The sequence below is a fragment of the Macaca fascicularis genome, chromosome 8, assembly GCF_037993035.2.
Source record: "Macaca fascicularis isolate 582-1 chromosome 8, T2T-MFA8v1.1".
In the NCBI taxonomy this organism is placed as follows: Eukaryota; Metazoa; Chordata; class Mammalia; order Primates; family Cercopithecidae; genus Macaca; species Macaca fascicularis.
Genome location: NC_088382.1, coordinates 12,076,875 through 12,100,872, shown reverse-complemented (window position 1 = coordinate 12,100,872; position 23,998 = coordinate 12,076,875). Strand labels below are relative to the sequence as shown.

Below are 23,998 nucleotides of genomic sequence, written 5' to 3'. Positions count from 1 at the left end.
GTCTCTAAACAAAACAAAACAAAAACAAAAAAACAAAGCAAAAAGCAAACAAAAAACTGGGAAATCTGCTTCATACTAACATACCAGCCAGCAAAACCATTCCTGAAAGTGACACTAAAAATATTGGCCGGGCGTGTGACTCACGCCTGTGATCCTAGCACTTTGGGAGGCCAAGGCGGGTGTATTACCTGAGGTCGGGAGTTCAAGACCAGCCTGGCCAACATGGTGAAACCCCGTCTCTACTAAGAATACAAAAAATAAAAAATTAGCCAGGTGCAGTGGCGCGTGCCTGTAATCCCAGCTACTCTGGAGGCTAAGGCAAGAGAATTGCTCGAACCCAGGAGGTGGAGGTTGTGGTGAGCCGAGATCATGCCACCGCACTCCAGCCTGGGCTACAGAGTAAGACTTCATCTCAAAAAACAAAACAAAACAGAAAAACAACAACAAAAAACTTACTGACTGCATGAACTAGGTGTTGGATAAGACACAAGTTAACTGAAAATAGGCAGCAGATTTCTTTTTGGGGTGAAGAAAACGTTCTAAAATTAGATTGTGGTGATGGTTGTATAAATACAACTCTGTAAATACATCAGTAATCATTGCACGGGCGAGTTGTCTGGTATGGAAATTATACATCAATAAAGCTTTTAAAAATGTATCTGTCACAATCGGTATAGTGGAAGAGGTCAGAATTTCAGAGCAACCCAGGCAAATCTGCTACTAGGTGAATGTTCACCTCATCTTAAATGCAGGTATCCTTGAAAATCAACTCGAGATATGGAAATTACTCACATTTCTATCTGATAATCAGCAAAGGGGACAAGAAGCCACTCAGCTCCTGTTTCTCCCTGGAGGGGGAGGTGCAGAAGGCGAGGCATTTCATCCTGTTCCTGAAACCTCTTCCCAATGAAACGCTGGTGGAAACCTCAACCACCAATCCACTGAGACAAGTTATAAGAGTAAATCATGTTCTTAAAAAAAAAAAAAAAAAAAAAAAATCACTACCTACTCCTTATTCTCTGTCTCTCCCCATGGGGGAATAAAACATCTAGAAATTTTTAAAAATTAGAAATAGAAAAGCTTGGAATTCATTTAAAAAGGCCAATCAGGTAACAGTTATCTATGGTTTCTTCTTTATAAAGAAAGCATTGCAGCACCTTTAGTCAAAGGCAGTTAAATGACAAGTCTCTGATTTGACCAATAAAGGAGAGGGGTAAACCAGTCAAAGAAGAGCTTGGAATGTCTTTTTAAAAACCATCATAAGATCTAGATCAGCCACCTAAGCCCCACACCGGCCAGCAATCACCTAGGGTGATTATTCTGGTGTACCTAGGAGCCTTCTGGTGGGCACCCATCATCCCGGCATGATGACTGACAGCCGTCCCATCACTCTCAATCCTCTCGTGATTTGAACAGTAGGTGATATGTTCACCTTATCTGAGAGTGACAGGGACTGTGCTGAGGCTGAGAGCTGACAGCATGGACAGTTTTGCCTTTGGGCTGCAGAGCAGGTATTGACCACAGAGCAGTCTTAAGGCCCCACTGGCCAGGGAGCCCACCCTTAGAGGCATGGACTGGAAAACTGAGCCATCAGAAAGTTGTGTACACATGTTAGACTCATCTGGGTGGCTTCTTTTGTTTTTTAATGACTCATGCCTGGTCCCTTCCCTGAGAAATTCTAACTTAACATATCCGATTAAGAAAGTCTGACTTTGGCCAGGCATGGTGGCTCATGCCTGTCATCCCAGCATTTTGGGAGGCTGAGGCAGGCGGATCACTTGAGGTTAGGAGTTCGAGACCAGCCCAGCCAACATGGTGAAACCCCGTCTCTACCAAAAAAATACAAAAAATTAGCCAGATGTGGTGGCGTACACCTGTAGTCCTAGCTACTCAGGAGGCTAAGGCAGAAGAATCACTTGAACCCTGGAGGTGGAGGTTGCCATGAGCTGAGATTGCACCACTGCACTCCAGCCTGGGTGACAGACTGAGACCCTTTGTCAAAAAAAAAAAAAAAAAAAAAAAAAAAAAAAAAAAAAAAGCCTGACCTCTATGGTGACCTGCTTAAGTTACTTTGGCTGGAGTTGAAAGCCAGTGCAATAGCCCCGGACTTCCAATGTCTAGCGCCTGCTGAGACCCCAAGTCTCAGGTTCAGGCCCAAGCTGTGTTGACTTAACTACCTTCTTTGCCAGCTATCCTCATGGATCACCCCAAATCTCCGGCTTCCAATCCACTGTCATCCACCCATGAATGGGACCTTCCCCGGAGGCTGGTCCGGCCTCCACATGGTTTTGTTTTCGTTTTGTGTTCATGGATGTAAACTGTGGGTGCTTAAGGCTGCGAAGGTGGGGGAACACTGGGCAGCTTGAGCACAGGCTTCACATCTACGTGTGCTTTCCTATAAAGTCACACAAGAGATCATTTACCCCTTGTGGCTGCAGTAAAATATGGTAATGTCCAAGAAACGTCTTGCCAGGAATATAAAACTTTCCTATGTGGAGAATATTCCTTCATTTAGAGTTGAGAATTATGTTGCAAAGCTGTCATCCATTTCATGAGACTTTCTTTTTTAACCTATTTCAAAATAAAATGATTCTGATCGCTAGGTCAAAAGTGGTTCATCCCTAAAGAGGCTCCCTCAGCATCTAGATGTCTGCCGCCACGTACCGCAGCTTATCCAAGCCTTTAAGGCTGCTTGTTCGTTCAGGTTCAACACACTGTTGAGAGAGAAGCTGCTAACATTTGTTTCAGGTTGGTATAAATGTGGTCTTTCTGTGGCAGTACAAGAAGCCCACGGGAAAGCACTGATAAAGCTGGCTCGGTGCCGGGAAGGTTTCTCGTACAAATGGATATTTTAACTCCTACCTCTATTGCACCTATGCGACGGCATGTGGCTAGGGCAAAACAATAGGTTCATGTCTCTCTTGGCTCTGGAAAGTTTATGCCAATGCAAAGTATATTTAATTTTTGTTTCCTCTGTTTCACACCTTGCTGGTTCTGTAATATCCCCTTGAGCTTTAAGAACTTACGGGGTATTAAAAAAAAAAGAGAGAGAGAGAGAAGAAAAAGAAAACACATAATATCCCCTTATCCATCCTCACCCAGGTATATCTGAAAGAAAGGGACCAATGTGTACAATTTCAAAGAAATTTAAAAAAAACAATAAAATTTCTGTTGTTTGATATGTTCAGGACAGGGGATTATTCTGGTTATTCTGGTTAAAAGTAATTTCACAATTACTTTTGCACCAACCTAATAATAGTTACTCTGTAGTCCTATTTTAATATTTAAGAAGCACTTCAAGATTCACAATGTCTCAGAGTCAGTGATAAATTAAACCACGCACATGATAGTTAAATAGTACTCTGAACACAAGGGCATTAGATAAGAGTTTCCCTTGGGTGTTCAGTGATATTTTCCAGCAAGGATAGATTAAGGATGTTGTATGTAATGAGTTTCCCAGTTTGGAGAAACGGGGCACTGAGCCGGGTGCCCCCTACTTCTACTGCAGCAGCTAATGAATGGGAATGCCACTGGGAACCCTCGCTTTGCAGGGAGCACACCAAAGGCAGGACAGCTGCCATGTGAGGGGCGAGCCACGGACACCTGTCACACTGCCTGGAATGCGGCTGGACAGCAAGTTTCCCAAGAGGAGATGACAGGTCACAATTCCCAAAGGCACATTTTCTGACCTCCCTAAAAAAAAGGCTTAGATTCATATATAATTTTTTCATTAAAAAATTCCATGTGGCCAGCTAGGAAGAAAAAGTCGAGTTTGCTGCATGGATATGAATACTGTGCTGGAGAAATCATGGTGCTGACATCACGCAGATAATGAGACCTCACCCGAGAATATTGTGGCTGCTGCTTTTCAGGATCTGAGGTAAAAAGCGGTCTATTTGGTTCTTAATACAAGCAAAACAAAACAAAAAAACACATACACAAAACCCAAACAAACAGGATGAGTGTTATCTAGAATAGTAACCTCTAATGTTCTATCCAAAATGTACTTTGCACGTGTACATTCTCTGTCTTCAAGCCCATTTGGGGGCAAGGTGGTGGCAAACTGCACAGCCCTTGATTTTCAAGGACTGACTCAAAAATCAGAACCATGCAACAAAAAACAATCTATTACTGACTTTCTGCAGGCTGTGCTCATGGAATGGGCCTGCACTGTTTTTGGATGTGAGAGCCAACTTAATTCTGCAATGACAGAGTTAAGTAAGACTGCCCATCAAAAAAATATGTTCTTTTGTAACCCCAGCACTTTGGGAGGCCAAGACGGATGGATCACGAGGTCAGGAGATCAAGATCATCCTGGCTAACACGGTGAAACCCCGTCTCTACTAAAAATACAAAAAAATTAGCTGGGTGTGGCGGCGGGCATCTGTAGTCCCAGCTACTCGGGAGACTGAGGCAGGAGAATGGCGTGAACCCGGGAGGCGGAGCTTGCAGTGAGCCGAGATCGCGCCACTGCACTCCTGCTTGGGCAACAGAGTGAGACTCCGTCTCAAAAAAAAAAATTTTTCTTTTTGGTTGCATATACCTGCAAATAAACTAAAAACCAATGAACTGTACACTTAGGTAAGTGAACTGTGTTACGTGAATGACATCTCAAAAAGGCTGTTAAAAAAATGTTCTGACTTTATGAAAAAAAAAAATCACAAAAAAGAGGAAATAAAAGTTCCTGTTTTGCTACATAAGTCATGAAGCTGATGTTACCCAGAAGAATTATGTCTGTTCAGGAGGACTTTGCAAGGTTTGTGCAGATGCAGTTTAACCTGGATGTTTGTTGTCGTATCTATGGGGCCGGGATCAGGAGCCGGGTCCGGGGGCTAGAGGGACTTTGGGAACTCACTTGGAACAGGGGCTGATCACAGTCGGCGTGGGTGGGTAAACCAAGGCAACATTCACTCGCTCGCTGCCGTTCTTGGGGCAAATGATCTCTGCCACTCCTTCTGGTCTGGGCTGACTCAGCAACTCCCCTGCAGGAGGAGAGAGAAAAATGTGTTACGGAGATGTGCCCTAAAAATGGGCTCACTTTATAAAGAAAGCACTGCTTGGGGATGGGAGCAGGGGGAGAAGGGCAGAGGTGAAGCAGCGAAGGGTCTGAGAACAAATGTGCAACCAAGAACAGCAGAATTGCCTGGGCGCTGGCTCCAACACCTACATTCTCCTCTGCGTCACCGTGGAGAAAATTCTCGTGGTCATGGCAGGAAGGCCCACACTAGACAAAGACAGCATCTGTCACTGCTCTGCTCACCTTCCTTCTAACAGACTGACTCCAGGGATCTTTATCTAGATGTCACCGGCTGAGCCAGAGTCCCCAGAGCCCACTGAAGCAAGGGCTGCCAAGGAGGTGTTCATAATTAGGATTTGGGGCAGATGGGACTCAAGCAGACCACAGCAACCGTTCAACAAAGCCCTGTATAAATGATCTGGAAACACAGCAGACTAAAGGTGTTAAAAAGGCAAACAGCCTAAGATGAGCCCAGCCTCCTCCGGGCAAGGGGACTGCCCTGATAGGTATGTGTGAAGTGGATGCACCAACACAACACTATCTAGACACATAATTAACCTAATGGATCACCACAGTACCTAAAGGAAGGCTATTACTCTGCATGCCCTGGATGTAATCTCTCTTCAACTAGATCACTAAATCTCTAAAAGCAGTGATGACTTCCATTCTCTCATCCACATACCCAGGGCACCATGCTCTTTCTCAGAGTACTCAAGAAACAGCTCCTGGCTGAAGATGGGACACGTTATTGTTTAAACTGCCCTACTTAAACCCAGGAACTAAATTTTTTGTTGTTGTTTTTGAGACAGGGTCTTGCTTTGTCACCCAGGCTGAAGTGCAGTGGACTAATCATAGCTCGCTGCAGCCTCAATCTCCCAGGCTCAGTGATCCTCCCACCTCAGACTCCTGAGTAGCTGGGACCACAGGTAGGCAGCACTACATCTGGCTAAATGTTAACCTTTTCCTTTATTTTTGTAGTGACGGGAGTCTCGATATGTTTCCCAGGCTGGTCTCAAACTTCTAGCCTCAAGCAATCCTCCCACCTCAGCCTCTCAAAGTGCTGGGATGACAAGTGTGAGCCACCATGTCTGGCTTCTAGAAAGTCAATTAACGAAATCAAGGATGTGAAATGTACGCCAACTGGGGAAAGACACTACCGCAATTAAAACTTCAACTCTATGCACCAACCACTTCTACTGCTGACTTGAAATTCTAGAGACTCCAGGCTGGGCGCAATGGCTCATGCCTGTAATCCCAGAACTTTGGGAGGCCGAGGCAGGTGGATCACAAGGTCAGGAATTCGAGACCAGCCTGGCCAATATGGTGAAACCCCATCTCTACTAAAAATAAAAAATTAGCCAGGCGTTGGTGGCAGGTGCCTGTAGTCCCAGCTACTCAGGAGGCTGAGGCAGGTGAATCGCTTCAACCTGGGAGGCGGAGGTTGCAGTGAGCCGAGATTGTGCCACTGCATTTCAGCCTGGGTGACAGAGTAAGAATCTGTCTCAAAAAAAGAAAGAAAGAAAAGAAAAAGAAAAAAAGAAATTCTAGAGACTCCAAAGAACAGCAGTCCCCTCATCCCTGGGAGATGCGTTCCAAGCCCCCAGCAGATGCCTGAAACTGAGGACAGTACCAAACACTATAAAGGCTATGTATTTGCCTATAAGTAGATACCTATGATAAAGTTTAATTTAAAAATTAAGCACAGTAAGAAATTAACAACAATAAATAGGACAATGATAATATACTGTATTAATAATTAAAGTTACATGAATATAGTCTCTCAAAATATATTATTCTGCTGCATTCACATGTATTTGGACCACAGTTGACTGCAGGTAACTGAAATCACAGAAAGTGAAACCATGGATAAAGGGACCACTGTATCTGCTGACATATCATGATATGCAATTCCTTTGCCTCAAAGTACTATATTTCTGGCTGGGCATGGTGGTTCACACCTCAATCCCAGCACTTTGGGAGGCCGAGGTGGGTAGATGGCTTGAGCCCAGGAGTTTAAGACCAGCCTGGCCAACATGGTGAAACCCAGTCTCTACTAAAAATACAAAAATCAGCCAGGCGTGGTGGCGGGTGCCTGTAATCCCAGCTATTCGGGAGTCTGAGGCATGAAAATCACTTGAACCTGGGAGGCAGAGGTTTCAGTGAACTGAGATCAGGCCACTGCACTCCAGCCTGGGTGACAGAATGAGACTCTGTCTCAAAAAGCAAAACAAAACAAAAATACCGTATTTCTAAATGTCTCATCCCCCGCAAAGCCCACACTGACAGCACATGCCCATGTCAGCACCGGGCTGGCAGTTTTAAATGTACACCTCGTTTAATCTTCACAATGCCCCTAGATGGTTTATTCTCATTTTACAAATGAGGATGCTAATGCTCAGGGAGGTTACGCAACGTACCCAGAGTCAGGAGCTAACCAGTGGCAGACTTGGGATGTGACCTTGGGAACCCACTTCTGGGGCCCTTACTCTTTGCCCCCAGGCTAATGCCTCCTCCCAAAGCAGGGACTGCTTCTTTATGCCAGAACTCATCTTTCCTAAATGAGCAATCTAAAAACACCATTTTAAATTAATAAACTAAGCGGCATACTTTTATGAAAGACATTAATTTCCTGATGTGAACATTTTTATATAGTGTCACGCAATATTAACTGAATGTAATTTGAGTTCCTTAACCAAACTCCCGTAAACAGCAAACTGCTACAAAAGTTAATTTAGCATCATTAGCTTGTAGCATGGATATGTGGATATCAGAACTGTACTTCAAACACCAGCTAGGAAAAGACCCCCAAATATAAAAATGCAAGCTCAAAATGTAAACGTTAAATGCTTATCAAAGTAATAAAATGAACCCAAGTAACAGCATGTTCCAGCTAGACTGGAACCTGGAAGGCGTCCAGTCCAAACATCAATTAATAAGTCAGAAGCTCACTGAGTTTAACAGATTTGCTCCAAGTCCCACAGAGAGCTGCACGTCTGTAAACCAACCCACCTACCATGCACCACAAGAGCTAGGACTCCAACGAGAAGGTGCTGTGGGCACCCCAGTCTCTTAACACCCTTACTTCTGGGACTGCCCTCACCTAGCTCCTTGCCTGGTATTTTCAAGTTCTACTGTTGTCCTAAAATCATCCCCAGGGCTTGAACACAGATGGGGCCTCTTTAGTTTCCTCTGAAAACTCTCTCCTGGTTGGAATTCCACACGGGTCCCAGCTCCACCTGCTTTTATCTGCCTAGGCACTCAGAATAACAACTGCGGATGGATGCCAAGTCCCTGTCCTCAGCACCCATCCCCGGCACCAGCCTGGTGCAGCGGGCTTCTTGGCTAGTATATCATAGCTTGCGGTGGTCAGATCGTTTTGCCAGAGAATTTGAAATAATAGGCTGGGGGCAGTGGCTCACACCTGTAATCCCAGCACTTTGGGAGGCCAAGGTGGGCAGATCACAAGGTCAGGAAATCGAGACTATCCTGGCCAACATGGTAAAACGCCGTCTCTACTAAAAATACAAAAAATTAATGGGGCGTGGGGGCACACGCCTGTCGTCCCAGCTATTCGGGAGGCTGAGGCAGAAGAATCACTTGAACCTGGGAGGTGGAGGTTGCAGTGACCCAAGATTGTGACACTGCACTCTAGCCTGGACAACAGAGTTAGACTCTGTCTCGAAAAAAAAAAAAAAGAAGAAGAAGAAGAAAGAATGTACAGCAGACTATTAAGCCTCAACTTAATTATCAACTCTAACTGTACCCTAGACTCTCAGTGTCACACAGAGCCAGGTAACTGGTTTTGTTTGGGTCTTATCTCTAGCAGCTGCCATCCATGGAAACACAGCATGAAGGTGGAAGGCATTGAGAAGTTTCACACACGTGAAAAATTCACTTGATGTTAACAAATACTGAGCAACAAGAAGAACAGTCCATAATTTCCAGCACGTTTGTATACTCCAACAACCTACTATACGGTGCCAGTATCCTTAGGATTTAAGAAATGTGCACAGTTCCTAGATTAAGAACATAAGAAAAACAGCTTTTTCCTTTCAAAATGATCTTAATTCAAATATGAAGAATGGTTTATGTGTGTGCTATCTAGCAAAACAGAAGCTAATCATTCTCACATTTAACACAAACTTGATCTTCAAAATAAAGTGATTATTTCACTGAGTAACTAACTACTGAGACCCTACTGTGTGTGAGGACTGAAGAAGATGCAGGGGTCTGAGAGTTTAGGGCACAGCCTCCACCATGGAGGATCCCAGTGTCCACAAGGGAGGCCAGGTGTGCAAAGAACTGCAGTCGTGTACGATGAGGTCCCCAAGGAAATGTACATGAGATGCTGGAGGAGTCAGGAGAAAGAGAGATTCACACTGATTCACAGGATTGGGAAAGACTTCAGAGGGGGAACACTTAGCTGAAGGACCCAGCAACTTCTGTTATCAGAATGGAGAACAATGCATGCATTGTACCTTACCATCATACTGTAATGTATGTCAAACTGCAAAATAAACCTAAGTTAACCCAGGAGGAAGAAAAGATGACCACAGCAGCAACTGACATTTAGCAAGCACTTTTTATTGGCTGATGTTGTATATGTACCATCCCAGTCTTCACGACAACACCAGAAGGTAGGGACAATTATTAACCTCATTATATAGAGAAGAGGAAATTGAGGCTCAGATGCAAGAGGCAATTTGCCAATGGTCACAGGAAGAAGTGGCTGTGCTGAACTTCGACAGCAGGACTGACAAAACTCATCACTACCAGATATCCTGTCAAGGATATCGTGATGTTTACATTAGGTAATACATACATGAAACATACTAAACACTGTATCTGGCATCTAGTAAGTTCTTGACACTATTACTGTAGTCACGAGAAGATTCTCTAAAGGCTTACTCTTCTAAATATGCAAAGAGTTCATACACGCACATGTGAGGACACGGCAAGAAGACGCTGTATGTGAATCAGAAAGCCCTCACCAGATACCAGATCTGCTGGTGCCTTGATCTTGGACTTAACCAACCTCCCACACTGTGAGAAATAGATTTCGGTTCCTTATAAGCTATCCAGTTATAAGTAATGAAGGGTAGGGTACGGAGCAGCTCCTTGGACGGTGGAGAAGCTTGCTGGGCTGCCCTAGGCCAGACTGTCCATGATCAGCTGGCCAAAGCTAGCAGGCAGGGGACTGTCCTCTGGGTGCCAACAAAATTCCCTGGGAAGCTATCTTGGGGGGTGAGGGAGCAGGCTGTGCGGAAAGCAGTCTATAGAACTTTCTGGGAAACATGATGAGGCACCAGCTGTGGTCCCTGGAAGGCCACCCACATGGGATGCTGAATTCACGGGGAAGGCAGCTGGAACACCCTTAAAGGGGCGGAGTTGCTGCTGAACCTGCGAGGGACCTACCCAAGGTATCCAGGCTATCGGTGGATTCGGCAACAATCTTCCTGCTGAGCCACTAACAAGTCAGCTGGGGTACCCACAGGTATATTCCAGCACTAAGCCACATACACTCTTAGGCCGTTTTGGGGATTCAAAGAGTGGTTTCCCAAAACTGTAGGGATGCTGCATTCTTCCTGTGAACAAGGTTTGCTCTTGGCTCAATTACGGAGTCAGCCCTCCTTATCAGTGAGTTTTGCATCCATGGATTCAACCAACTGCAGGTCAAAAAAAAATGTTTTTAAATTGTATCTGGGCTGGATGTGGTGGCTCATGCCTGTAATATCAGCACTTTGGAAGGCTGAGGGGTGGACGCAGATCATTTGAGGTCAGGAGTTCAAGACCAGCCTGGTCAACACGGTGAAACCCCATCTCTACTAAAAATACAAAAATTAGCCAGGCGTGGTGGTAGGCACCTGTAATCCCAGCTACTTGGGAGGCTGAGACAGGAGAATTGCTTGAATCCGAAAGGTGGAGGTTGCAGTGAGCCGAAATCGCGCCACTGCACTCCAGCCTGGGCAACGAAGCAAGACCCTGTCTCAAAAAAAAAGGAAAAGAAAAGAAAAGAAAAATAAATTCCATCTGTACTGAACATGTATAGACTTTTTTCTCATCATTACTCCCTAAACAATATAGTATAACAGCTATTTACAGAACATTTGTATTGTATTAGTTATTACAGGTAACCTAGAGATGATTTAAAATATAAGGGAGAAGGCTGGGAGCAGTGGCTCATGCCTATAATCCCAGCACTTTGGGAGGCTGAGGCGGGCAAATCACCTGAAGTCACAAATTAGAGACCAGCCTGGCCAACCTGGTGGAACTCTGGCTCTACTAAAAACACAAAACTTAGCAGGGTATCGTGGCACATGCCTGTAATCCCAGCTACTTGAGAGGCTGAGGCAGGAGAATCACTGGAATCCGGGAGGTAGAGGTTTCAGTAAGCTGAGATTATGCCATTGCACTCCAGCCTGGGCGACAGAGTGAGACTCTGTCAAAAAAGAAAAAAAGTATATCTATCTATCTATATATATATATAATAAAATAAAGCATACGGGAGGATGTTTGTAGGTTATGTGCAAATACCAAGTCACTGGCTATCAGGGACCTGACCAATCAAAGACTTTGGTACCCATGGGGGTCCTGGAACCAATGCCCCACAGATATCATTCCTTTTCAAAACGACTCAAACTGATAGGGTCACTTGATAACTGAATATATCTTAAGGTATGGTTCCAACGACAGCTACAAAAACTTACACAATCAAAAATTATGACCCTCTCCTAGAACTGTGTTTTCATTTTCAGCACGTATCTCTGCAACTCTTCAAAATGTAGGAATCCACTGAGTTCTGCGCAATTTAACAACGTAAGAAAATTTCCATTTCCAGGCATTTGTGGAATTCTCAAGTACGGTTCTGATTCTGAATGCTGAGACTTCTTTAAAAATAAAAATTTTTTAAAAACCAAACACTCAGAAACACCTAGCTTCAGTGCCTTGAAGCTTTGGAAACCATTTGTGAAGTCTTATCAGTCACAGAGTACAATCGGCAGGGCAAACCAAACCAGGCCAGCTGGGGCCTCTCAGAGATGCCCTTAAGTCAGAATGCCCTCAGCGCCTATCTTCAGCGAGTATTCACGGCCTGGTCACTAGACAACGCTAAACAAACTCAATGTCAGCACTTGGCTTCCACTTCTTCCAAACCTCCTCCAAAGTGGCAACGGTTATAGGCAGAAGGAAGAAAAAAGGCCCCACTCTTGATTACTTCTGTGACTCACACAATGGTTCTCAGATTCTCTCAACGATTAACGCCAGGGAAGCCGTGCCAGGCCCACACGCTGGGCATGGATGACAGGCGCCTTTCAGTTTTCCTTTCATGGCAGGTACTCCACCTGGAACCCATGAGCTCAGCTTTTCCTTGTTTAGTGCAAGTCCTGGCAGAAGACAATCGTCCTGACAGTAATGTTTGCTTGCTAATTACATGAAGCTTGTTAAAAATTATTTTTTGGTTTGAAAGATAGGAGGGAGAAGTAGATGATTAAATGATCTCAGGTTTGCTAAACCAAGAAGAGCTGCATTTGGTCCAAGGGCCCCTTGAGGGATCGTCAGTCAGGTCTCTTCGAGATCAAAAAGCTGTGGCCTCAGATCACAATGCCCCTTCCAATGCATCTGGCAAACGTTCAACCACAGAAAACCAAGGGGAAAAAAACTGCTATTAAAACTACTTTTCAAATCTCTACCAGAGTTTAGTCTCTTTCCTCACATTACAAGCTTATACAGTTGACCCTTGAACAATCAACACCCCAAGCAGTCAAAAAGCCATGTATCATTTCTGACTACCCCAAAACTCAAACTACGAAAAGTCTACTATTGACTGGAAGCCTTACCAATAATGTAATCAGTTGATTAGCAGATATTTTGTGTGTCACATATAGTATGTGCTGTATTCTTACAATAAAATAAGCTAAAAAAAAGAAAATACTATTAAGACAATCATGAGAAAGACAGAATATATTTACTATTCAGTAAGTGGAAGCGGACCATCATAAACGTCTTCCTCATCAGTCTGTACATTGAGGAGGCTGGGGAGGAGGGGGAAAAGGAGGGGTTGGTCTCATCTCAGGGGTGGCAGAGGTGTAAGAAAATCCTTCTGTAAGTGGAGCTGCACAGTTCACACTCGTGTGTGTTCAAGGGTCAACTGTACTTTCCTTTCATAATAACCTTTTGTTTGGAGGGTTTTTTTTTGTTCTGTTTTCTGAGACGGAGTCTGGCTCTGTTGCCCAGGCTGGAGTGCAGTGGTATGATCTTGGCTCACTGCAACCTCCACCTCCCGAGTTCAAGCAATTCTCCTGCCTCAGACTCCCAAATAGCTGGGACTACAGGCGTGCACCACCATGCCTGGCTAATTTTTGTATTTTCAGTAGAGACAGGGTTTCGCCATGTTGGCCAGGCTGGTCTCTAACTCCTGTGACCTCAGGTGACCCGCCCACCTTGGCCTCCCAAAGTGCTGGGATTACAGGCGTGAGCCACTGCACCCGGCCTCTTTGGGGGTTTGTTTTGTTTAAAAACACTTCATACACATCCAATCCTCTGTAGCATTCTTCCCTACGTCTTCCTCATGCCTGCTTATTTGCAGTTCCTCTTCCTCCTGCATTCTGTTTCTAACACCTGCAACAGAAGGAGAGCCCATCTCCCCTCCTCCAGGCCACTCTTCCTCCGGGACGCCCATCCGCTGTAAAAGCGTCAGGGTCTTGGCATCTCCAGAGTCCCTGGGGCGTTTCCTTCCCCAAGTGTCCATTACAACACTGGGATGACGGGCCAGGTGGGAACTTCAGGAGGATTCCACTTTGAAGTGTGAGGCTCTACCAGACACAAAATAAATATTCCTCGGGGCCAGAATAAACATCCAGGGCCAGCAAGTGAACCTGGCTTACGTGGCACGTATTAATATGTAGGAGAAATTTCCCCAGGGAGGTTGCAGGAAGCTGAGTCACCTACTAAGAAGGGCTTTATTTTTGGTTCTAAAAGACAGAACATAGCAAAGTAAAATATTGTTCTATATCAAAGTTCTTTAAACTTACTGTTCTCAGCATCTTCATCAGTCCCAGATGAACCCTGATACTATACAAATTGCAGTAACACAAGAACAATAGATGATTTCTTTAGATTTTGTACGAGATTTCTATGGAATTTCTAAAAATCCTAGAAAGGGGCGGGGTCCAGTGACTCATGCCTGTAATCCCAGCACTTTGGGAGGCCAAGGCTGGCAGATCACTTGAGGTCAGGAGTTCGAGACCCAGCCTGGCCAACATGTTGAAACCCCGTCTCTACTAAAAATACAAAAATTAGCCAGGTGAGGTGGTGCACAACCGTAATCCCAGCTACTTGGGAGGCTGAGGCAGAACAATCTCTTGAACCCAGAGGCAAAGTTTGCAGAGAGCCGAGATGGTGCCACTGCACTCCAGCCTTGGGGACACAACCCGACTCTGTCTCAAAAAAAAAAAAAAAAAAAAGAAACCTAGAAAGGAACCATAGGCTATCACCCGAAGCTTAAATGAGGTGGTTTGATGATGTTGGGGGATATAGAAAAATCATTCCTCAAAATATGGCACCTGAGTGCGCTGGGCGCTTTTGAAAGCTGAGTGGCCTCAGAAATAAGCCTCAGAATGAAGGTTCCTCTAACCTCATCTTGTGCCTTCCCAAATCCCAAGGGCAGGGACTATTTCTCGAATGTCCTTATCTGACCAAGAAAGCTTACCAAAAGAAACATAAAAGCTTTCTAAGCCCTCCCTGGAATCTCATTATCTCAGGAAAAAAGCCTGAGAACGTGACCACACCTGACAGACTTTTTCCCAAGATAAAGTCTGCCTCTCAGGCCCATTCAGATTCGAAAGAGAATCACTTACAAGTTCATTTAGGTCTCTGTGGTTCATTCATTCTCCCTAATCATCACTTACTGCTTCTCAAAAGAACTGTCTACATTCTCATCTCTTCCCCCCTCCTATGAAAAAGGGTATAGCTTCTGTATCCTACTGTGATTCCCCTCGAATGTTAATAAATTTATTTGCCTTAGTAATCTTCTTATTCTTATTAATTTGCCTTTCATCAGTTGATTTTCACTGAACCTTCTGAGAGCAAAGGAAAAGTTTTCCCTGCACTCCCTACAATGAAAAGAAAGCATTCGCGTGGATGGCGCGCACACTTAAAACCTCCCCATCCACAAGAAGTGGCCAGGGGCTGGTGTGAAAGGTTGAGACTAATTCATGGAGGTGAATTAATAGTGGGACATATTGTGAGAAGCTGAAACTTCCAAGGTCAATGTTGCAAAGGAGAGCTAAGGATTCTACAACATTATTATTCTCTTAGTAACAATAAAAAAAAAAGTAAAATGAACTTGAACTTGTCATTCATCTGTATGTATCACTATATATAGTGACATATTTAGATATACAGTGGTCCCCATAATCTGCGGTTTTGCTTTCAAAGGTTTCAGCTACCAGCCATCAATCTGGGTCTGAAAACATTAAATGAAAAACTCCAGAAATAAACAATCATCAGTTTTAAATCTAGCACTGTTCTGAGTAGCATGATGAAATTTCGAGCTGTCCAGCTCCATACCCCCAGCACCGTGAACCCTCCTTCACCCAGGGTCCCCACACTGTAGACGCTCCCCTGGGAACCCTGCTTCGCCCAGTGTCCCCACACTGTAGACGCTCCCCTGGGAACCCTGCTTCGCCCAGTGTCCCCACACTGTAGACGCTCCCCTGGGAACTCTGCTTCGCCCAGTGTCCCCACACTGTAGACACCCCTCCCCCACTTATCACTTAGGCACTTTCTCGGTTATCAGATCCACTGTCAAAGTATTGCAGTGCTTAATATATCACCCTTATTTTACTTCATAATGGCCCCAAAGTGCAAGAGTAGTGACGCTGGTGATTTGCATCTGCCAAAGAGAAGCTGTTAAGTGCTTTAGTAAAAAGCTAAAAGGTCTTGACTTAATAAGGAAACAAAAAAAATTGTATGCTGAAATTACTACATCTACAGTGAGAGTGAATATTCTATCTGTGAAACTGTGAAAAAGGAAAAATAAATCCGTGCTAGTTTTGCTGCTGCACCTCAAACTGCAAAAGGTGTGGTTATAGCACCTGCTAAGTGCTTAGTTAAAATGAAAAAGGCGTGACATTTGTGGGCAAAAGACATGACAGGAAACATTTTCTAACTGATGGCAACTGGGTTTTGTACCATTCGTGGTTTCAGGTAACCAATGGGGGGCTTGGAAAGTATCCCTCACAGGTAAGTGTTAGGGGAACGACTCTATAGCAAGAGTCCCCGGCGCTGGGGCCATGGACTGGTACAGGTCCATGGGCAGCACAGAAGGAGGTGAGTGGCAAGTGAGCAGGCAAAGCTTCATCTGTTTACAGCCACTCCCCATTGCTCAAATTACCGCCCGAGCTCCATCTCTTGTCAGATCAGGGCAGCATTAGATTCTCATAGGAGTGGGCAAACCCTATTGTGAACTGCATATGTGAGGGATCTAGGTTGCGCGCTCCTTATAAGAATCTAACACTTAATGATTTGTCACTCCCATCACCACGAGATAGGACCAACTAGACACAGGAAAACAAGCTCAGGGCTCCCACTGATTCCACATTATAGTGAGTTGTATAATTATTTCATTATCTATTACAATGTAATAATAATAGAAATAAAGTGCACTATTCATGTAATGCCCTTGAGTCATGGTGAAACCATTCCACCGTCTGTGGTGCCAAACAAGGATGGAGACAGCTGCTCTATGGTGATACAGACATACAGTGAGATGCGCACACACCCTGTCCTTTGTTGCTCTATAATGGCCCTACGTGTAAGTATGACCTTAAGAAAACGTGCACAAGGACTTACACCATCCTCTCCTCACTGACCCTTAAAAGGTCTGACACCGTTGGACCCAAGTCAAAGCCGCCTCTTCCCGCCACTCACTTGTCCCACCACGCCTCCCTGCAGATGCGTGTGCCACTTGGCTCCATTTTGCTCGCTAAGGGTTTATATAAATACAAATCCACCCAAGAAAGGAAAACTATTTCCCCTTTTCCTGCTCTGGATAAAGTTCCAGCAGACTTGGCTAAGGATGAGACAAGCTTCACAGATCAAAGAGAGTTGGGGAGAGGGAGACGGGGAGGAGCAGAGCCCAAACCTAGCTCAGCCCTCTCCTCTCACAAAACGCAAGTCAAGATTATAAAAAGCCCACAGTGCCGCACTGAAGTCCTTTCAAAAGGTTACTCTTTATTTTGATAGCCTGTCACCTACTTCTTACTGGAAAATGGTTCCAGGCTCCGAGAAGTTACTGCAGACGGCATAAAAGCATTCAGACCACAACGTTCTCCTCCCAACATTCATTTTCCTTTCCACAGAAAATAAGAGGAGAGGAACCTTTACGACCTGACATGATAAACACTAGCCCCCAGGGACCTTATCAAAATCCACCTGACTTTGAAGTACTAAGGGGAATCATGTGAAGTCCTTACTAATGATCAGAGGCCAGGCCGGGCGCGGTGGCTCACGCCTGTAACCCCAGCACTTTGGGAGGCCGAGGTGGGCAGACTGCTTGAGACCAGAAGTTCGAGACCAGCCTGGCCGACGTGGTAAAACCTCATCTCTACTAAAAACACATAAATTAGCCAGGCATCGTGGCGGGCACCTGTAACCTCAACTACTCAGGAGGCTGAGGCAGAAGAACCGCTTGAACCCTGGAGGTGGAGGCTGCAGTGAGCCTAGATCATGCCACTGAACTATAGCCTGGGTGACAAAGCAAGACCGTCTTGGGGAAAAAAAAAAATGACGAGAAGCCATATAGTGTCAACTCTTGAACAACAAAGGTTTGAACCGTGCAGGTTCATTTACAGGAGAATTTTCTTCCACCTTTGCCACCTCCTGAGAGAGCAAGTCCAACCCCTCCTCTTCCTCCTCCTCAGCCTACTCAATATGAAGACGATGAGGATGAAGATCTTTATGAAGATCCACTTCCACTGAATGGTAAATACATTTTCTCTTCTATGATTTTTTAAACATTTTCTTTCCCCTAGCTTAGTTTATTGTAAAAGCACAGTATATAATATATATAACATACGAAATACGTGTTGATCGACTATTGATGTTATCCGTTAAGGCTTCCAGTCAACAATAGGTTATCAGTAGTTAAGTCAAGGAGTCAAATGTTAAATGTGGATGTGATTCCATGGGAGCGGGGTAGTCAATGCCCCTGAACCCCGAGTTGTTCAAGGGTCAACTGTACTTGCTTCTTGTCTCCTAACATTTCTGCAAATTCATTTTTCTCCAAGGAAGGGAGGAAGGAGGAGGAGTGAAGGTTGTGGCTGGGAGGTCTGATAGAGTTGAGTCCTCCCTGAAGGGTCCTAGGAGACAAGAGAAAACCCACAGGCTTGGAGCCGGACCCACAGGGCCTTGAGGCCAGAAGGAACCTTGAAATGGCTCAACTTCCTCCTTTTGCTCATGAATAGTATCGCGCGCATGCGGAAACATCTCGCACAGCACTACAGGGAGAGGATGATTCCAGCTGGAAGGCTCTCTCAACACCAGCTTTTCTTTATCTACTCCCCCACCCAAGTGTCATCTGCAGAATAAAATCCAGCCGGGACTTGAGACCATGTGAAACTCACAGCGTCTATGATGACAGGAAAAGCACTAAATTGCACGACTAATTTAAACCCAGCACTCCTAAGCCTCTTCGACCTCTGAACAATTGTAATTGCAAACCAGAATAAATTTTTTTTTCTTTGAGACAGGGTCTTGCTTTGTCGCCCAGGCTGGAGTGCAGTGGCGCAATCATAGCTCACTGCAGTCTCAGCCTCCCAAGTAACTGGGACCACAGGCACACACCATCATACCTAATTTTTTTATTTTTATTTTTTGTAGAGATGAGGTCTTGCCATGTTGCCCAGGCTGGTCTCAGACTCCTGATCCACCACAGCCTCCTAAAGTGCTGGGATTACCGGCATGAGCTGCCATGCCTGGCCAATGCCAGTGTTATTCTCCTTTGGGTAACTCATGTCCACCTGACGCATATTAGCTAATGCTGCATCTCCTCTGCAGGGACGTAAGCTCCACAAAAGCGGGATTTTCCTTGATCACTGTTGAATCCCAAGCATCCAGAACAGTGCCAGGCACACTGCAGGCCCTAGATATATGTTGAAGAACTAAATTCATCCAACCCTGAATCCATACATTGGTGCATAAACACAGAGGTCTCTCAAGTGCCCTCAGGTGTGTGGTTCAGAATCTGACACTGGTGTAGCGCAGGGTTAGGCTGTGGGGACCAGAGTCCACACCCTCTTCTTCTACAAGGTACACAAGTGCCCGGCTAGGAAGCTTCCAGACTTCCCTGGGCAGTACCACCTTCTCCACATGCCATCCAAGGGCAAACAAAAAACCCCTAAACCAGAAGCACTCCAGGAAGTGGTCACCCTGCTTTTCTGTCTTACCAGATTACTGGATCTTTTTCAAACTAAAGAGAAAACCACAACAAAGTCAAGTTCCCTTTGAGGCGATTCTAATGCCAACCTCTTAAAATATTTTCTCAATTTTGAGGATTACATGGCTCAGGGACTCTCTAGGGGAAGCCCGTAAGTGTAGTGCAAAATGTCCTCTTGTGAATCGTAGTTGCAAATGGCTTCCTCTGAGAGGGGGAAGGCAGAGATACGAAGAATCATTTAGGGGTTTGGGGGTGTGGGGTAGCGGCGGGAGACTGAAGCTGGAGTAAGATCTTAGCATCCCCCTTTTTGTCCCCCAGTCTCGGTTACTTAGATGGGCTGGTCAGTACCCTGCTGGGTCCCAGGGTGGTGGGCACATCTCTGGAGATCCTTCTTTCTGCAGTTCTCTCCTCTGGGTCGGCTATCTAGGCCACCCTCCTGGCACCACAGCCTGGAAACTCTCAGGACAGTAAGCTGGGGCAAAGGCAGGGCTTGCCTCCTTCATTTCTCCTAGCTCAGGATCACTGTCCTTTGCTGCCTGATGCTCACGGTCTTGGAAATCATTACTTTATATATTTGACCGGGGTTTCTGCCCTAGGTGTGTGAATGAAAATGGTTCCTGACACTGCTGTGGCGGGGAGGGGCAGGGTGGCTACAGTCACGTTTTGCTTTTGCTTTGTGCTTGTTTTTGTCATAGGTTTTTTAGTGTTTGAGACAGTGAATAAAACATAGTCAGGCACCGTCTAATGACTTCTTTTTTGCTTTTTTGAGATAGGGTCTCGCTGTCACCCAGGCTGGAGTGCAATGGAGTGATCTCAGCTCACTGCAACCTCCACCTCCCGGGTTCAAGCGATTCTCCGGCCTCAGCCTCCTGAGTAGCTGGGGTTACAGGTGTGGGCCCAGCTAATGGTTGTATTTTTAGTAGGGACGGGGTTTCACCATGTTGGCCAGGATGGTCTCAAACTCCTGACCTCAAGTGATCCGTCCACCTCAGCCTCCCAAAGTGTTGGGATTACAGGCATGAGCTACCGCACGTGGCCTTCACAGAATGACTTTTTGATCAATGGTGGACCCCACATTTATAAGGGCGGTCCCATAACATTATAAAAGAGCTGAAACATTCTTAGCACCTAGTGATGTCGTAGAGCAATGCATTATTCTCATGTTTGCAGTGATGCTGGTGTAAACAACCTACTTCACTGCCAGTCATAAAATGCTAGCACATGCAATGATGTACAGTATATAATAACAAACGACTATGTTACCGGATTATGTGCTTTCTATACTATACTTTTTATCATTCTTTCAGGGTATACTCCTACTTATTTAAAAAAAAAAAAAAAAAAACTACTGTAAAACAGCCTCAGGCAGGTCTTCCGGGAGGTGTTCCAGAAGAAGGCGTTGTTATGACGGCGCATGACAGCTCCATCACCGCCACTGTCCCTGAAGACCTTCCAGGGGGGCAAGATGTGGAGGTGGAAGACAGTGACACTGATAATCCTGACCCTGTGCAGGCCTAGGCTAATGTGTGTGTGTCTTCATTTTAACAAAAAATGTTTTAAAAGTTAAAAAACTATAAAATTTAAACAGGAAAAACGCATCCAATAAGGAGATAAAGAAACAAAATATTTTTGTACAGCTGTACAATGTTTGTATTTTAAGCTAAGTGTTATTGTAAGAATCAAAAAGTTAAAAATATTTAAAGTTTTTAAAGAAAAAAGTAGCAGTAAGCTAAGGTTAATTTACTATTTAAAAAATAAAGATTCAATAAATTGGATGTAGCCTAAATGTACAGTGTTGAAGTCTACAGCAGTAGTAACGTCCTGGGCCTTCATATTTACTCACACTGACTCACCCAGAGCAACTTCCATTCCTTCAAGCTCCATTTATAGCAAGTGCCCTACACAGGCGTATACCACATTTTTTCTTTTTCTTTTTTTTTTTTTTTTTGAGAGAGTATTACTCTGTTGCCCACGCTGGAATGCTGGGGCATGATCTCGGCTCACTGCAACCGTCACCTCCCAGGTTCAAGCAATTCTTGTGCCTCAGCTTCCCAAGTAACTGGGATTACAGGTGTGCACCACCACGCCCAGCTAATTTTTGTACTTTTAGTAGAGACAGGGTTTCACCACGTTGACCAGGCTGGTCTCAAACTCCTGACTTCAAGTGATCTGCCCATCTCGGCCTCCCACAGTGTTGGAATTACAGGCATGAACCACCATTTTTTATCTTTATACTGTATTTTGACTGTACCGTTTCTATGTTTAGATACATAAATACTTACCATCCTGTTACAATGGTCTACAATATTCAGTATAGCCACATGCTGTACAGGTCTGTAGCCCAAGACCAACAGGCTAGACCCTGCAGCCTGGGTGCGTAGTAGGCTAGACCCTGCAGCCTGGGTGCGTAGTAGGCTAGACCCTGCAGCCTGGGTGCGTAGTAGGCTAGACCCTGCAGCCTGGGTGCATAGTAGGCTAGACCCTGCAGCCTGGGTGCGTAGTAGGCTAGACGCTACAGCCTGGGTGCGTAGTAGGCTAGACGCTACAGCCTGGGTGTATAGTAGACTAGACCATCTAGGTTTGTGTAAGTGCACTCTGTGATGTTCACGCAATGACACAAGTGCCCAAGGGTGTGTTTCTCAGAACATATCCAAATTGTTAAGCAAGGAATCACTGTAGTTTCTTTTTAAATGGTAAGTCTGTCATCAAAGTTAAAAAAGTTAAGCTCTTCCAAAATGCTGAATGAAAAGACAAGTCACAGACTGGGAGAAAATATTTGCAAAGTATATATCTGATAAAAGACCCGTGTACCAAATATGTTAAGAACTCTCAAAACTTAAGAAAATAAATAAAAGAATTTTTTTTAATGGGTAAAGTTCTAACAGGCACCAAAGAAGGTAAACCGATGATAAATAAGAGCATGAAAAGACACTCAACGTAATGCATATTGGGGAGCCGTAAATTAAAACCACCTGAGATACTACTTCACGCCTGCTAGAATTTCTTTTATTTTCTTATTTTAGGTTCCAGGGTAAATGTACAGGATGTGCAGGTTTGTTACACGGATAAACGTGTGCCATGGCAGTTTGCTGCACAGATCAACCCATCACCTAGGTATTAAGCCCAGCATCCATTAGCTATTCTTCTCGATGCTCTCCCTTTCCCACCGCCCCCTACACAGGCCCCAGTGCGTGTTGTCCCCCTCCCTGTGTCCATGTGTTCTCATTGTTCACCTCCCACATATAAATGAGAACATGCAGTGTTTGGTTTTCTGTTCCTGTGTTAGTTTGCCAAGGATAATGGCTTCCAGCTCCATCCATGTCCCTGCAAAGGACATGATCTTGTTCCTTTTTATGGTTGCATAGTATTCCATGGTGTATATGTACCACATTTTCTTTATCCAGTCTATCACTGATGGGCATTTGGGTTGATTCCACGTCTTTCCTTTTGTGAATAGTGATGCGATGAACATACCCATGCATGTATCTTTATAACAGAATGATTTATATTTCTTTAAGTATATACCCAGTAACGGAATTGCTGGGTCAAACGGTATTTCTGGTTCTAGGTCTTTGAGGAAGTGCCACACTGTTTTCCACAATGGTTGAACTAATCTACCTTCCCATCAACAGTGTAAAAGCATTCCTATTTCTCCACAACCTCGCCAGCATCTGTTGTTTCTTGACTTTTTAATAATTGCCATTCTGACTGGCGTGAGACGGTATCTCATTGCGGTTTTGATTTGCATTTCTCTAATGATCAGTGATGTTGAGCTTTTTTTCATATGTTTCTTGCATGCCTACTAGAATTTCTAAAATGAAAAACACTCAGCATAATCAAGTGTTGGTGAGGATGTGGGGGAACTGGAACTCTCCTACACTGTGGGTGACATTTCCTGAAAAGTTGAAACATACACCTACCATGTTACCCAGCTATGTCACTCCTAGATATTTACCCAACAGACAAGAAACTATACATCCATACAAAGACTTGTAGCAGCTTCATCTGAAGTAGTCAAAAACTAGAAACTCCCTCATTTGAAGCAATACAAGCGTCCGTTAAAAGGTCGGCAGATAAATTGTGGTGTATTCATACAATAGACTACTATCCAGGAAGAAAAAGGAATGAGCCATGTATATAAACACCAACATCGATGACCTGGAAATAACTATGCTGAGTAAAAGAAGCCAGACCAAAAACAGAGTGCATACTGGATGAGTCCATTAAACAAAACTCTAGAAAATGCAAGCTAACCTGGAGTGACAGAGCAGATCAGTGGTTGCTGGGGGTGAGGATGGGAGCCAGGAAGGAATAGAAGTGAGCAAGGAGTGAGGGTGATGGATATGTTCATCATGGGGTCTGTGGTGATGATTTTACGGGTGTAAGTATATCTGAAAATGTATCAAATTGGACACTTAACTATGCATTTTTCTGTGTGCCAGTTACATCTCAATTACAAACAAACAAAAACACAAAACCCTGTGGTTAACCCAACACCTAAACTATCACTAAGAAATATCAATTGAGGTTATGGCATGACCATCCTC

At 44.6% G+C, this 23,998-nt stretch overlaps 1 protein-coding gene across 5 annotated transcripts in view; it reads right to left on the bottom strand.

Annotated features, from left to right (window-relative positions):
• MFHAS1 (multifunctional ROCO family signaling regulator 1) overlaps window positions 1-23,998 on the bottom strand; it is a 108,354-nt gene that overhangs the window by 8,504 nt on the left and 75,852 nt on the right. For 3 of the 5 annotated variants that reach the window (XR_012417040.1, XR_279676.5, XM_005562624.4), the window contains one exon: window positions 4,856-4,982. The exons of 1 other annotated variant lie outside the window; for it this stretch is intronic. Coding sequence is in view for 2 of the 4 variants with exons in the window: in XM_005562624.4 (XP_005562681.3) it covers window positions 4,856-4,982 (127 nt within the window). In the remaining 2 variants the exon portion in view is untranslated. Of the gene's footprint in view, window positions 1-4,855; window positions 4,983-9,283; window positions 11,457-23,998 lie in introns of those variants that run through there. One more of the 5 variants, XM_065518796.2, reaches the window with a different exon arrangement.